Source organism: Aplidium turbinatum, chromosome 3 (assembly GCF_918807975.1).
Source record: "Aplidium turbinatum chromosome 3, kaAplTurb1.1, whole genome shotgun sequence".
NCBI lineage: Eukaryota > Metazoa > Chordata > Ascidiacea > Aplousobranchia > Polyclinidae > Aplidium > Aplidium turbinatum.
In genome coordinates this window covers 36,630,934-36,646,078 of record NC_137474.1, presented here as the reverse complement: position 1 = coordinate 36,646,078, position 15,145 = coordinate 36,630,934, and the positions used below count along the sequence as shown (strand labels likewise).

Sequence of the window (15,145 nt, the reverse complement as noted above, 5' to 3'; positions counted from 1 at the left end):
TTATCAGCTTAGGAGAGGAATTTTTAGAGTGACTGTTAAGTAGGCTACAAGGTTTGTGTTAATTAATCTTCCATTTATATTTAGAAATCATTAACTGATTTAAATCTACCGAAAAGCGCCTGAAGATAAAAGGTTCAATCTTTCTTTTTACCAAAAGATTGTGCACGAATCGCGATGAACATACCGAAATGGTGCAGTGCTGTTCAGAAAGGTAGCGAAAAGCTGTGCCTGTTTTTTGTCATCTATCGAAGTATGGTACCTACCTACAGGCTACAGGGCTTGCTGTAGAGTGTAGACAGTGCATTTATTTCTATTGTACGAATAGTTTTACTCGATTGGCGTATCATTTAATGTGCAGTCTTGAGAAACAACACTGATTGAAAATGCTTTACTGTCTATGTTAAGTAAGTCCAGTCTATTTTGTGCTTCTGTAGATTAAATATATGAAGACTATGACTGAGAGCATTTTCAGTCGTAGACTTTATATCAAGAGGTGAAGTTGATCTTGTCCTAGAGAAATGGATATTTCATGATAATGATGTTTTGGAATGTTATTAGCCTGAGCTTCCGGTTACAAGGTTCGCCAGTTATGCCTACAAAATTCAGATGTCAATCCAAATTGGAAAAAGTATCATGTACGAATTATGTACAAAACAGGTAAACATTAATATTAATTTATACTACCCATTAAGTTATAATACATACGGCACTTAAATAAAAGTTGGAAAAATCAGAGGTAGGGTTTTGCCAGTAGAGTACCCAATGGCCGGCTATATTATACATATATATAATTATGGTGACTTAAGAGTTACCGTAAGAGTTGGAATTCACTGGCCTTATGATTCTCTCTTACTAATTTACATTGCCAAGTGTCAAGGTTGTTTCATTCAACAATCAACATGTACCCATAATCCCATATGTATATAATATGTTTTCCAATATATGGAGTTTTGTGCAACAAAATTTATGTTTGCTCTGTTGTTTCTGTTGCAGCACAGCTGCTTGTCTTAATTAGCTGTCAATTTTTTGATGTGTAATTTCCATTTAACCGCTTTAGTAGGTTGTTAGGTATTATTCCATATGCAATATGCATGAGATCTTATTCTTCAGTGTATCGTTTTTACTAAGCTTGATCACTGTTATGGGAAGATGACATGTTAACATTTTGCAACACATAATTTGGCTAAAGCACTGATAAAGTTACAACATGCTGAAAATACTTCGAGACCAGCATGTGCCCCAGTTGGAGCGCGATACATTGGACAGTCCAGAATAACATAGTCGTCAGTTTGTTTTTGTGTGCGACACTTGTAGGTGTAGAGTGAGCCAAGCATATCACTAAATATATTTTGTTTAAGCAAGGGAAGCAATAAGGCTGGCGGGGGGTTAGAGCGTGCCAAAAGCACGCATATTTTAGGGGAGTCCGGGGCATGCTCCCCCGTAAAAAATTTCCAAAATTACACTCAAATTATGGATTATAGCGCTTTCTGGAAACACTTTCAGGGTAATAATTGTATGAAATTTGTAGGCAGATAAACAGCTATTAACTTATTAAAGGTAGCTGTTACACACGAATGGGCAAAAACTGCGGCTAAAATTAGAGAACACAAAAAACTCAGCTACACAAAAACCCAACAGAGTAAGCGATTCTGAAATTGCTTCCACAGATTAGTTTAAAGAAGCGTAAATTGCATCAACTTTGCGCGATTTACGATTTGCAAAATTTATTGGTGTCTTTCTGTGTGTCTAAAACAAATCCTGGGGGTGTTAATAGCCAGATGTCTTGGAAAATGATTTAAATTTATACAAATTATATTATATTTTCAACAAAGGGTTCAACTTCGGAATCCAAACTTTGAAAATTTGGGGGTGGCATGGCCCCTTTTGCCCCCCTGGCTACGCTTATGCAGTAATGATGACAAACGAAAAAAACGCCCCAGTACAGTGCCGGTCTTAGGGTATTTCGGGCCCTGTGCGGAGTATGCTTTGCGGGCCCCAATGACAATGATCCAATTCAGTAGCGTAGCTAGGTATTTTGAAAGGGGAGGAGGGGTGGTTTGACGGTCGGTGGGCGAAGCCTGGCAGCATAATTGCCGAAGGCGACACCCAGCGGCGGGGGATCTGGGAGTCCTCCCCCAGAAAACTTTGAAAAATTACGTTGAATTTGGGGCATTCTTTGAGCATGTTCAACAAAAATTTGGGTTTGAATATTACTGTAAAAAGGTGTGTAATTTCCATTTAACCGCTTTAGCAGATTGTTATTATTCCATATGCAATATGCATGAGATCTTATTCTCCAGTGTATTGTTTTTCCTAATCTTGATCACTGTTATCGGAAGATGACCTGTTAATATTTTGCAACAGATGATTTGGCCAAAGCACTGATAAAGTTACAACATGCTGAAAATACTTCTGATTTGGCTTCAACAGCAGCTAGTGAAGAAGAAGTAAATGATAGTAGACAACCTAAATCGAAAAGAAGAAAGCGGTATAACAATGCATTCATTTTTCCCTGATATTTGTTCATTTCATTTTGATTTTAACTGCTCAAAACTAATTTTACCCTTTCTTAACTTAATTATCATACATGGGTGCATGCCAGTACTTCGCATTATAGTAACTTATTGCATTGAAGTCACAGTTACACTAACGTGGCAGTTGTATATAACGTTTTTGTAACATTGTTGTATAAATTGTATTATATCTAATGTAAGTACATTTTGGCTTGTTACATTGTACCTGACAACACCGTGATGCAAATATAAGCTAATCCTTTAAGATACCGTACACCCATGCATTTCTACGTTTATTGCATGATGATTGGTTGTATATGCAAAATATGTTGATGTTGACGAGATATCAGTAGGTAATGTACTAATAAGCAAGGGCAAGCATGACATCTAGCTGAAGTAACTGTTTTCAAATTATAAATGCAGGAATTGCCGGTTGTCTATGAGGATTGCATATACAGATGAAAGCGACTCACCGGAGTCAGAAAATATCATTACTGTAAGTAAACTAATACTTTAATCACTTATTAATTATGATAATCCCAAAATTTGACGATTTTTAGGTGTTGTTTTTTAGGGAAGTTGAGCGGTTTCTAAAAGTAATATGATTTTAAAAAATATTGCAATCTCATTTTTAAGGTTAATAGCACGGATTAAGGTGTTCAATCAGAACTTTTTGAACGTTGCCTAAATATGCTGTCGTCATCCAGGATTTTGAGACCAGCATGTGCCCTAGTTAGAACGCGATAGATTGGACAGTCCTGAATAACATAGTTGTCAGTTTGTTTTCGTGTGCGACACTTGAGGGTGTAGAGGGAGCCAAGCATATCACTAAATATATTTTGTTAATGTTCACTCTGACGGTCACTAAATCTTCCATAGGTTTCTACTCCTGTACGAGCAGCTGAGGTTGCTACAACCTTGCAGCAACTGCCACAAGTTCCGGAATTTCCACAATCTTCCTCTGTGAGGGCACCACAGCAATCAAGTCCAGAGCGCGAACAATCAGTCCTTGATTTTCACTTGGATGACAATCAGTTGAATGTTGCAATCGACACTACGCCTGAAGTGACCAAGAACATATCTTGTGACGAATTTGTTGCGCTGCAAAGTGAAGGTTTGCACCTGGTTAAATTAAAATCTTGAAACTTGTTCGATTAACTTTGCTCAACAATTGCTCAGCTGCATCGGTGTGATGATATAGTTTTAGCTATAATTCTTCACTTCGTTTATTTATGTTTACTCTCTTTTTTATCCTTCTTTAACTCCCATCTTTACTCACAAGCAGCGCATTTTGAAAATTCAGTTTCTCGAATTTTGGAAGATCTTTTGAGTCTCTCACGTGAGCGCCCCTACAAGAGCATTGTTCTTAATTGGCAGTATTATTTACCACTCGCTTTTCTTGTTTGGCAGCTGCTTAAATCACAACTGCCCTAGTCTGGGAGCTATTCTTTTTGTATTGTCAAAGCAAAGCACCTTTGCTAACACCAAATCATGTTAAAGCAACTATTTATTTTTCACACAGTTCGACGAATTCGAATTGCTCAACTGGAAATTATGGGAATTTTAATTCTGTCAACGAATAATTGGATATAATAATGACAAACGAAAGAAGCGCCCCAGCTCAACAAATAGAGGAACCCCCTTCGGACATTCCATCTTTTCCCATCAACAGCCTGGAGGATTTTGACCAGCTTGAACACAACCTGGGAAACAGCACTGTTCAAAATAAACTGGTAATTTTTTTTTTACTGTTAACATGGCTGTGGAATCGGTATCACAACTCCGACTCTCCTCATAGAATAGACATACAAGAAATACTGGTTATTTTCACCCTCTTTAAAACAGTTTTGCAATGTCGTACTGCTGCAAATTTCTTGAAAGTTTCAACCAGCATTGACTGCAGCAAAACAACGATTCATTGATTTGCAGCAAAACAACAAAATATACATTTCCCAAAGTTTTTAACACTCTGACAATGGATAATTTTAAAATTCCTCGCAATGTAGAGCATTCCTCAATTTTATATAGGGGTAGGAGTCAGTGCAATTTTTAAAACTCCGACTCCTTTGGCTAAACTACAAACATTGTTACGGCTCTGACTCCACGGCCCTGACTGTTAACAATGAAATTTAACAGCTTGCAGTATGAGTGCGCTCTACGTTTATTCTATGGAATATAACCGTGAAGTCTAAGTTTTATATGATAAATGTTGTTTTGCAGATTTCTTATTTGAGTCGGTATTTTTCGACGGACTACAAAAAGAGCGTAAAGCAACTTCTTTCTGGAGTATTTACGGATAAGCTTATGACGAAGTTTAATTGGATGGGTCAACGCGGTTCCAAGCGCCCAATTAAAGATTGCAAACTTATTTTTGTAATTTATGGTATGTAGCCTAAACTTTAGATTTTGCACGTATACCCTGCTTAATGAACGTATGTTGCAATCTATTTTTAATATATTTGATCTGTGAAGAATTCTGTATATCTATTGCTAGCCTATTGCTTTTGTGACTAAGCACTAACTCTTTTTTGCTTACAGCATCAGTTCGAACATACAGTTACACAAAAGACACAACCATGGGCGATGTTAAAGCTGTTGTGCAAGAATTCCTCAAATCAGCTGAAAAGAGAATAAGAAGACAGTCAGTTGCAAGGACATCTTCATCCAGCACGGTTCGCCCAACTGATGATGTGTGAAACAGCTGTACTGTCTTCAGTTATATCTGTGTTTTTTGGTATGTGTGATTTTGGTACCAAATAAATTGCCATATTAAACACGGGTTTGATGTGTAAAACACGGGTTTAGAAGTCGTGTAAAACACGGGTTAGAAGTCGTGTAAAAACACGGGTTGCGTTTGTGCAAACACCCGTGTAAAACACGGGTTTAGAAGTCGTGTAAAACACGGGTTAGATGCCGTGTAAAACACGGGTTTAGAAGTCGTGTAAAACACGGGTTAGATGCAGTGTAAAACACGGGTTTAGAAGTCGTGTAAAACACGGGTTAGAAGTCGTGTAAAACACGGGTTTAGAAGTCGTGTAAAACACGGGTTAGATGCCGTGTAAAACACGGGTTGCGTTTGTGCAAACACCCGTGTAATACACGGGTGCACATCACGGGTTTTACACGAGAAACTGGGGTAAAAAAACACGTATTTTTCTCGTGTTTTTCACGAGCCAATGTTTATGGGGTTTGGATTGAATAGGAGGCAAGATGGCTTGTAGAGGCCCAGTCAGCCAGCAATTCTCCGTCGCTGCTTGTGTTGTTGTAGCCCCAGTCGATGTGCTGGCAGTTGAAGTCGCCAGCGTAGAGACTGGGGGAGGGGAACGTTAGAAGGGATGATGGCAACATTCGCGAGGGTGGGGGCTTGTAGATGTTGACGATGTTGTAGTCTGAGATACATATGCACACCCACTCAATCTCGGCATCAGTTGGAGATTGGTCGACAAACGTCCACTTCAGGCTCTCATGCACAAACGTGGCAATGCCGTGCTTCCTGCTTAAGGTAGACCCGGCTAGCGTGTAGTTGGGAATAGCTAGCATATCTGCAGAAGTGCAGTGGGTCTCCTGGAGGAGGATGACGAGTGCCCGGTTGGTATGGGCAAGCTGCTCCACAACTTTGGTCTTGCTTGTTGTGTAGCTTTCTATGTTGAGCTGCAGAATGGTGGGGCGTCTGAACTTATCAATTGCCCCTTGCAGCTGTGCCGTCCGGGTGGCGAAATATTTTTTCCCACGAGATTTCTGTCTCATTTACATATTTTGGTAAAAGTTTGTATTAAAACCGTGTGAATGCAACATTCTCTCGTTGGCACGGTTGGTTCAGTGGTATCATCCTCTGCCTAGTAATCGTGAGAACGAGGGTTCGACGCCCGTCGAAGTCAAACTTTTTTTTTTCTTTAAATTAATTTTTGCGGTGCACAAGAGCTTTTCAAAAAAGTAGGGTTAGGGAAAGCTTATATTTTATTATCATTGCAGAATTTTATTGGCAAATAGTTATTTCGCAATCTGAATCAACCAATCTCTCAAACACTTTCGGAAAATCTTACTTTTAAAGTGACTAAAATCAATGAGACAAAAATCTCGTAGGAAAAAAAATTTCGCGTCCGGGTGGAGGCTCTTTGTTGACAAATTTTGTTTCTCATCAGGTTGAAAGCAGATGGTACTCACAGGATGGGGCACGAGGAGCCATTTGTCGTCCATCCCAAATGTTGCACTGATGAGAATTTGGTATTCAAAAACGCGTTCTGCAACATTGCTTTACACGCTCCAATGCCTGATGGCAATTTTCTGGTAGGTTTCCGTCACGCGTTGAAGCAGTGTATGTGTTTCGTTTTTCTTTGTTTATTGCATTGATCGGATAGTGCCTGCTTATTTGCAGTCATTTCTGAAGTACAGTTTGTTTGCAATGACTAAAGAAAAACAACAAGTCGAAGAAACGGTAGTCTCTATCTTCCAGCAATCTAAGTAGTCAGACTTGGAATTTCTCGATGTAGAGAGAAAAAGTTTTCTCTGCCTATAAAACGTTAAATGGTAGTTTTATTAAATATTTCTGGAAACTTCCTTGGTTTCATATTATCTGAATTTTCTCAACTAGCTACTCTCCAAGACGTATATGATAAATCAGAGTTGACTCTGTCAAGGAAACAAGCAAAGATGGTTCTGTAACCGGTAGTGTAAATCTTCTAAAATGACTGAGACTTTTGATAAATTCTTATTTCTTTTCGAATTAACGTGTGCTTTAAAAGGTCGTCGCTAATTAATTGGATACACTACTATATTACATTGTATTATAATCACTGAAATCATATTGAATTGATATTAATAACAATGCCGTCTATTAATTTTCATTGCTTATCTAAGTACTGTAAATTAGTATACTTCGGTAGATGTTCATTGTGATGGCTGGTTTTGCTTTGAACATTAAGTCTGTCTTAACAAAAAAAAACTTAAGCGAGTAATGTCGGTCTTGAATTGCATGCGGGAAGTGATTTTCTGATGTCTCTGGATTTATTAATATTCAATTGAACACTGAGAATATGTCCTTATTTCAATTAACTTTTCACTTCTTTCTTTTTTGATTAATTTCAGGGGCTTACTCCATGCGGGCGTTCATTCTATAAACAGCGCTATTGTGACAGTAAGTTCTTACAGTACATAACCAAATATTTCAGTAAAAATATTAGTCAGATTACATAACTAAGACGAAACCATTGGGTTTCCAATTCTAGTTATTTTACTTTCATTTTAGCTACCTATGTAAACTACTATTTAGCTTTTGTAGCCTGTCTTTTTATTTGTTGCGTAATTTTACAAAACATAAAAAATGTCCTAACAAAAAAATCTTTTAGTTGTTGTTTTTGAAAATATATTCTGTCCGAATGAGCAGTTGCGTTGACAGAAGGTCTAAGATACTATCGGATTAAGAACCAAGAAGAGCTTAGGGTCCGGAACCTTTCCAGGGGTCTGAATGAAAAAAAAAACATTGTGTATTCTTTGGAATTTTATTGCAATATAATGCTTTACTTGTTTTTTGGAAAAAACTCCTCTTTCCCTTCATGAACTAATTGTTAGTTAGTAATTTTCTCTTTCCGAAACCAATATCTTGGGTTTCGGAAAGAAAAGGTGATTTTTTAGAGGTAGTCCTATACTTGATTCAAGTGTCGGGTGTGAGAAGATAAGGCTCTCATTGTACTGTACTAAGTCAATTCCTTTCTCTCGGCCACCTTTCCTTCAACATTTATGGCCACTCAATTTATTACACGCCAGGTAGAGATGAGCGGTGTTTTCAACAACCAGTTTAGCCGGGAGTCGAACCAAGTTTGCTTTATTGGAAAACCAACGTCTTATTCGCTGCGCCATCCCACCGCCTAATAGGTAACGGGTCCAAAATACCTCCTTAACGCTTTGCAAAAAAAATGTTTCTTTCTTCAGTTTTGGAAAGCGCCTTGTGGCGAAAAAATATTTCAATGGCTTATTTGACTGCAGCAAGAATTTTCATGCTTAACTCTTTCACACGGCAATACGATATTAAATTTCTTAGCAATCACATAGACTACATAGCTCTCAGCTTAAAAATTGTCAAATTTAATGTATTTGTAACGTAATAACATTTAGCATACAATACAAAAGCAACACATGTGAGAATAGATAACATGCAATGAAAGAATCTGTTGAGGTCAAGGGAGGCACTTGGCCACATGCCCTTTAAAATCCATGATAAACATAGCCACAATTTTTTCAAAATTTTATTGCTTGTTTCACTCGTTGAACTTGCATTACATTTAACGTAGTCACTATAGTCAGATTATAACCATCAACGGATTTAAAGGATAAAAATTTTCCAATGTCTGTTGCCAACCTCAAAATTGAGAGAAAATTGCATATTCATTGCTTATTCAAGTGATTTTAGAGCTTTTTAAATTAGCTTTTTGCCTTATTGTAAGAGATAGATTATTTATAGTGTTTTCGTGAGTGATTATGAGAAATAGCTATCAGAAATAACTGTAGCTTTTCCAACAAGTTTTAAATTTAAAAATAGACTACAATATCATATGCCCGAAATATCCCTCCATTCGAATTGTAGCCCACCCAGTTTCCTACAGGCTAATTAAGATAACAGATTCTCAAAAAAACAAAAAAACAAAAACAGTAAATTCTTCTATTGCCATCAAGAAATGTTATGAAAATTTCAAATTTTTACTATACAAATTTTTCTCTAACTTCTGCAACCTTGTATTAATGTTATAAATAGAGTTTCAAAACAGAAACGTTTTAAATGTTTACATTACGCAATTAAAGTGACCTGTCACCCCCTATGCCCCTATACCCCTGATGGGCTACTTCATAATTCAGTACATGTTCCACCAACCTCACGAAAACCTCTTTTTGATACAATAATAAAAAGTTTTACTACAACTTCAAAGTGATTGGAAGACACATCTCTCCCCCGCGTTCTCATTAGACGCTACACCTCTGGCTTCAACAAGATCTCGATCATGTCATTTTATTACGTTTTGACATTCTTTCTTATCTAAGTTGGCATAGTTTACGATGTCTAGTCGCTAAATCATTTTTTTTTCTGTTGACTTGAAATATTGTCTGCTAGTATTCTTTACTCTATTAAAACCTATGGGTTGGAGTCATTTATGTGCAATGATTCGATATGTGTAAAAGATTAAACAGCAGGTTATGGGAGGCTACTTATTGAATGATGGGAAATAACCAACCTAGCTTCAGAGAGGATTTTTCAATTTAGTGGTTAGCTCAGTGGTTACGCGCCGGGGTCAAAATGAATTGGCGCTGGTTCGACTCTTCGGGGTGTGGTTCTGGAGCAACGCATTTCAGGACTGCTCTCCATTCAGCGGCACCTAATGAATGGAATAATTCTCCGGCAACAACACTTCAACGATGGGAAAATTTAACTCTGCTAATCTCGGTAACCGGCCCTGTGTCAAGAGCCTCTAGAAGTATGCGAAACTACCACAAATAACCTATCAAGGTTTTGTCAGTCCGAGAATAAAGATTCAAAACCAACCAACTAACCAATAAGATATTGCTCATTTTAGCTTCAAAAGAACATTGCTGTGACCCAAAAACATATCGTTGTTGCCCTAATCCTGCCGACAATGATGCTAAACATTGCAGTGACGATTGGTACAAGACATGGTGTGAGTAAAATTGTCTGCTTCAGGTTTGAAATCACAGTCAATCCTAATTGGAAATTATTTTACTAGTTTTCAAAAATAAACAAAGAAAGACAGCTGTAAAAACGAAATACTTTATTAATAATTTTAACGGCATTTTCAAACAGATAAACACTCGATCGCTTATGCAACTTTTAATAAACATTTAATATTAACTTTTAATCGACATGGTTTGCTCCATACAGACTTCTGGCTAAGCATAGTATTCTTTTTGGCCGGCCTGATACTTGCGATAGTTGGCCTACGACTTCGAGCAAAAAAAGCACGACAAGCTGTCCCTGATACAAGATTGCCAGAACCACCTCTTCGTGTTCCGGTGGCTTCGACTTCTCCGTCAGGGGTAAGATAAATTACTTGATGTCCACTGACTGTTGCCATAACCCCAATATTGTCAAACAGTCCCTGTGATGTCAAGAAATATATCAGAACCTCCTACTTTACTGCAGCAGCAGACATAAACTAAACGAGTGCTCCGATACCCATGTTTTACTCACGATACCCTAAGCCTACTATCTTTCTTAAATTGGTCGACACACCTGGACCAAAACTGTCAGTCAAAATAATATAATAGGTTACAAATGCTTATACTCTGATTAATACTGTAAAATGTTTACGTTCGTTTTGGTATAAACAGTTGCTGTGCATTTAGCTTAACAATTTAAGAACAATTTACAAAAGTTTAGCATCATCTTCTTCTTGGCAGGATCATTGATCGCTTATAATTAATGTTGCAGATAAAACTGCGGTGCAAATATGATATAAATTTATCAACAGATGTCAAAAATGGATCAAGCCTGCAGTAATGTATCATTTTTAGTTATTAATTTCATGCGTTGACATTTCTTCATTAACCGCAAATTAGTTTCTTGTCATTTTGTTTTGCGTTGAGAGTGAAAACGTTTGTCCTTATACTGTATGTCTTTGTGGATAGGCTACACCAGATTATTCAAACAAAACAAATGATGGCAAGAACAAGCATCATAGTCATAGGTCATATAATCATAGTCAAACATCATAGTCAAGGTCATAGTTAAGGTCATAGTCAAGGTCATAGTTCAACTTTCGGGGCGTGGGCTTGAGCAACCCACTTCAAGGCATTTTTCCACATTTAACTTGATACACAAAAAATATAAACAAAATGTATTAACATTTCCTACTGACAATTTGTGCTGATTTTTGAAAAACCATCAAGCCGTCCGTGACAAGCCTGCCTCTCAATTGCGACTATATTTTTAAAAATAATATGTTCATATTATAGCGTTGGCTGGAGGCACACTTAGTAGTGTGTCTTGCGATACACTACTGTGCCGTCGCACTCCGGTTGCTGAGCAGTGGGTTAGATTGCAACAAAAATCTATTTTGATCAAAAGAAACGGTTTGATTAACTATGATAATTTTCAAACTGGTGAAATTTCTTGAATACCACCACTGGTTATGTTGGAGACTTTAAAATTTGCTAACTGTAAATATTTTTGATATAATTTTTTCAATCGTTTTGTTCCACGATCATTGCAATGACTTTTATTACAACAGGCAATTAAAAGCAGCGTAAGGCCACAGGCATTGAGTCAGCTTATTCCCGTATTTGGCATGCTAGGTGTTTTGCCTAAAACACAAACGTGTGCTCTTTAAGCGGTGTTAAACCGTTGGTCGAAGTGACTCTATTTCGACAGCCTTGCAGGCTTTCTCACTACTCAGTCACACAACCCACAAATCAGCATAAGGAGTAGGCTAAGCTTTAGTCTATTAGTTTTTTAACAGTAAGAAAGCACACATTTATTTTACGATGTAGGCCTAAACTTATCATTTTCGTTTATGAAAAATACTGTAATAACAACCTTCAACCTGTAAAACATTTAGCCTACGATATGACGAACAAATTTTGCTTTCCTCAACTGTTGTCTTGATAATGTGTTTACAATGAATACAGTATTCTGGTGACCTGCAATCACTGCAAATATTGATATTTGTACTACAGTAAAATAATAATTTTGTGCCTTTTCACAACAGAGTGGCTCGAAATACACTGATGAATACCTTAAACTCCCTGACGTTCCAACTAATACTCCCAAACCTGCCAAGAAAAAGAAAAAAAAGAGAGCTGTTCCTGCATTTGAAGTGGTGGCAATGCGCGCATAAAGCGATTTATAATCCCGCAATGATCACACATAATCAAAAGCATATGATCAGTTGGTGTGAAATATTTGCGTTTGAAGTAAAAAAATTATCGCTTGTAAAATCTAAAGGTAAACTTTAGAATTACACATTGAGGCCACCGAAAAATTGACTTCAGAGTTGAATTTGCAGCTTTCCTGTCGTTTTCAACGCTAGGTTTCAATTTTACAATCAACCAATTTTATCGATTTTAATTTTACAGCAATTTGTAAACTTTTGGATGTTAATTTTGCATGTGCTGTAAAGTGTTTATTGCTTTTGTGTTATTTAGTTTTTGAGTTGTGCAGTTGCAGCTACTTTTCTTGTCATTAATAACACTGTTAGTTTCAGACCAGTGTTTCACATTATTTATTTCTACAAAGTTTGGCAGTTGCAGTAGGCTACACTGAGTACTTGTTGATCAGTAGTTTTCTCTAATCATCATGATTTCTTTTTATTTTGTCAAAACTGTCATTAATCGAAAAGTACCAGAACAACCTCAAAGTGTATCATAACTTTCGGGCCCAATAACTAATTTTTGAAATTCTGCTTTAGCGTAGAGCTAGACTATTCAACGTTCAGTGAACATTTTAAATAACAATAACACCACTTTCAACCTATAGCAAAATAAACAAACAATTAAGCAATATATTAACTGTTCAGGTTAACATGGCATAGCCTATTTTGTACTTAACTTAGCCTACAGCTCTTAGATATTGGGCCCACCTTTCACACTAACACGTTTGATAATATGCACAAAAAACTTGTGGTAACCCTAGACCACTGCTTGGTTTGCGTATTCCCTGGGATGGCTGTGATTGTAACTACTGTACACTGATGCAAGAATTTTTAAATAAAGTGGTCTGTTTTTCCCTATTTATGCATCAGGCCGTTTTGCTCAAGATCGGTAGGGTATCTTTCAAAATTCTTTGATGACCAGTTGGAACTGGATCCTTTTGGTAAAGTTTATCATTGCCAATGCAATGCACTAACTAATGCATTGCTAATTGTTCACTGAAACAAAAGAGTCATAATTGAATCTTTTTTTTTGCTAATGTTTGCCACATGATTTTTTTAGTTTGCTTATACAAAAGTTAGCAAAAACAAATACGCCTGTAACATCAACAAAATCTCGTGAAAATTCATGCACACTGGAGCAACGAATAACCTTGCGGTGACGTATGTTCTAGCGGAAAAAAGTAGTTGGAGACATATTTTTTTTTCAATTGAAACGAACCGATTTGCCGCACCTTTTCCCCAATATACTACAGTTTAACAGTTTTTGCGAGAAGTGTTGAGTGCAAATATTTGTTGTAGATATGTACTGTAGGCCTAAAGAATCGTGGGCATCTATAGCCTATATTACAATGAAATATTAGTATGTTTTTGATGGCTCATTAGAAGTAACATTAAAAATCGTTTCTACATAGACAAGCACCTGGAAACGAATTTTAATGTTAGCCTGTTGAACAAGAACATGGCAAGCAATTGCGTCTACATGTGTTTATTTCTAATGTGTTTTACTAGTAGCCTATGTGTTAAAGCTGTGCCAAAACAAATTTCTCTCTGCTGTAAATAAAATTCAGCGTACATGGGTCGTGATGGCCATTTTTGTGATAAATGCAGGCCTAATCGTTTTGTTTTTTTTAATTAAAAAAAAATTATACCCAGGCGCAACAAGACGGTTCCTGTTTTTCTAATCGATGGTTATCAAAGTCATCATCCGAGAACGCCTGCATCAATTCAGTTTTTAGTTGCTAAAGATGGCAAACAGTTTCTTTGGTTAATCACCAGTTAATTGTTTCTCCAGGAAGTGAGGAATTTGAACATTCTGTAGCTTTGGTACTCGACATTCTCTATCCAGATATCCACCGTATAGAAAAAAAGCTCCTTAGTTTTGCAGTGGAATCGGTTATACAGTTATAGTTCAGTTGGACCCAGTGGTTGATTGGTTTATTTAATATTTTGTATTGCGACATCAAAACAGCCAAACATTAAGTCATACCTTATGCATAACGACCATATTTAACAATGGAAAATAGTAAATGTAGGCTACACTGCACAGTTTAATTAAGCAAATGCTTCAATGCTTCAAGTAAACCACAACGGGAAGCTGCTGGGTGGCTATGGCGGTTTTCGTCAAGCAGCCACCGTCAGTCATGTCAATGAAAAACTTCTAATATGCCTTATACTAAAATATCTAACTTACACTAGCAAAAAAAGTCAAAACAGAAACAAATTTGCATCCATATTGTGCCAAAACACAAAGCTATAACATTATAGGTGCTAATAGTCATCGATAAAATGCTTAAAGAGTTTAAGTCCACATCAGTAAATTACACAACAATCATTAATTTGTACTATTTTGCAATTAGATAGTTTTTGTAAATTTTTTTGGGTTTTTACACTATTCAAAAAGTTTCAAACACATGCTTCATTTGCACAGTGACTCTTTATATCATATCCCTTTAGTTTATTTTGATATGATCTGAACAGCTACTGAGCGAACTACAAACCTAGCGCGTGCAGCCTGCTACAAAAAAGTGAACACGCAAAAAAGGTGACTGCTTGCGACTGGTTGGGTCCTTGCAATGACAGGTAGTTTAGAACTTGTAAAATGTCCGATAAGTAAATCAATCAGTAAAAATTAAAATACATATTCCCGTTCAATGAAAAATATCCTGAATGAAAAACGTGATCATATAGGCTACCTTGAGAAGTAGCGACATGACTTTTGAATTATTCTACAAATACGTTCTGATTTATAATTTGCAAGGC

At 36.8% G+C, this 15,145-nt stretch overlaps 1 protein-coding gene and 1 long non-coding RNA gene across 5 annotated transcripts; both read left to right on the top strand.

The window, feature by feature from the left end:
- Positions 1 to 341: 341 nt before the first annotated feature.
- On the top strand, positions 342 to 5,269 carry LOC145767309 (uncharacterized). 4 transcript variants are annotated; one of them, XM_082579102.1, is made up of 5 exons: positions 342 to 657; positions 2,365 to 2,488; positions 2,937 to 3,009; positions 3,393 to 3,627; positions 4,036 to 4,224. In XM_082579102.1, the coding sequence occupies exons 1-5, from the start codon at positions 645 to 647 to the stop codon at positions 4,104 to 4,106; spliced, it is 516 nt and encodes a 171-aa protein (XP_082435228.1). In that variant the 5' UTR covers positions 342 to 644; the 3' UTR covers positions 4,107 to 4,224. The 4 variants fall into 4 exon arrangements, with proteins under 4 accessions (XP_082435228.1, XP_082435230.1, XP_082435231.1 ...); XM_082579104.1 differs by having other exon boundaries at positions 346 to 657; positions 2,365 to 2,447; XM_082579105.1 differs by lacking the exon at positions 342 to 657 and having other exon boundaries at positions 2,115 to 2,447.
- Positions 5,270 to 6,684: 1,415 nt separating this feature from the next.
- On the top strand, positions 6,685 to 13,924 carry LOC145767414 (uncharacterized). The gene is made up of 3 exons (XR_014288781.1): positions 6,685 to 6,800; positions 7,599 to 7,647; positions 12,224 to 13,924. It is a non-coding gene; the product is annotated as an uncharacterized LOC145767414 (long non-coding RNA).
- Positions 13,925 to 15,145: the final 1,221 nt, after the last annotated feature.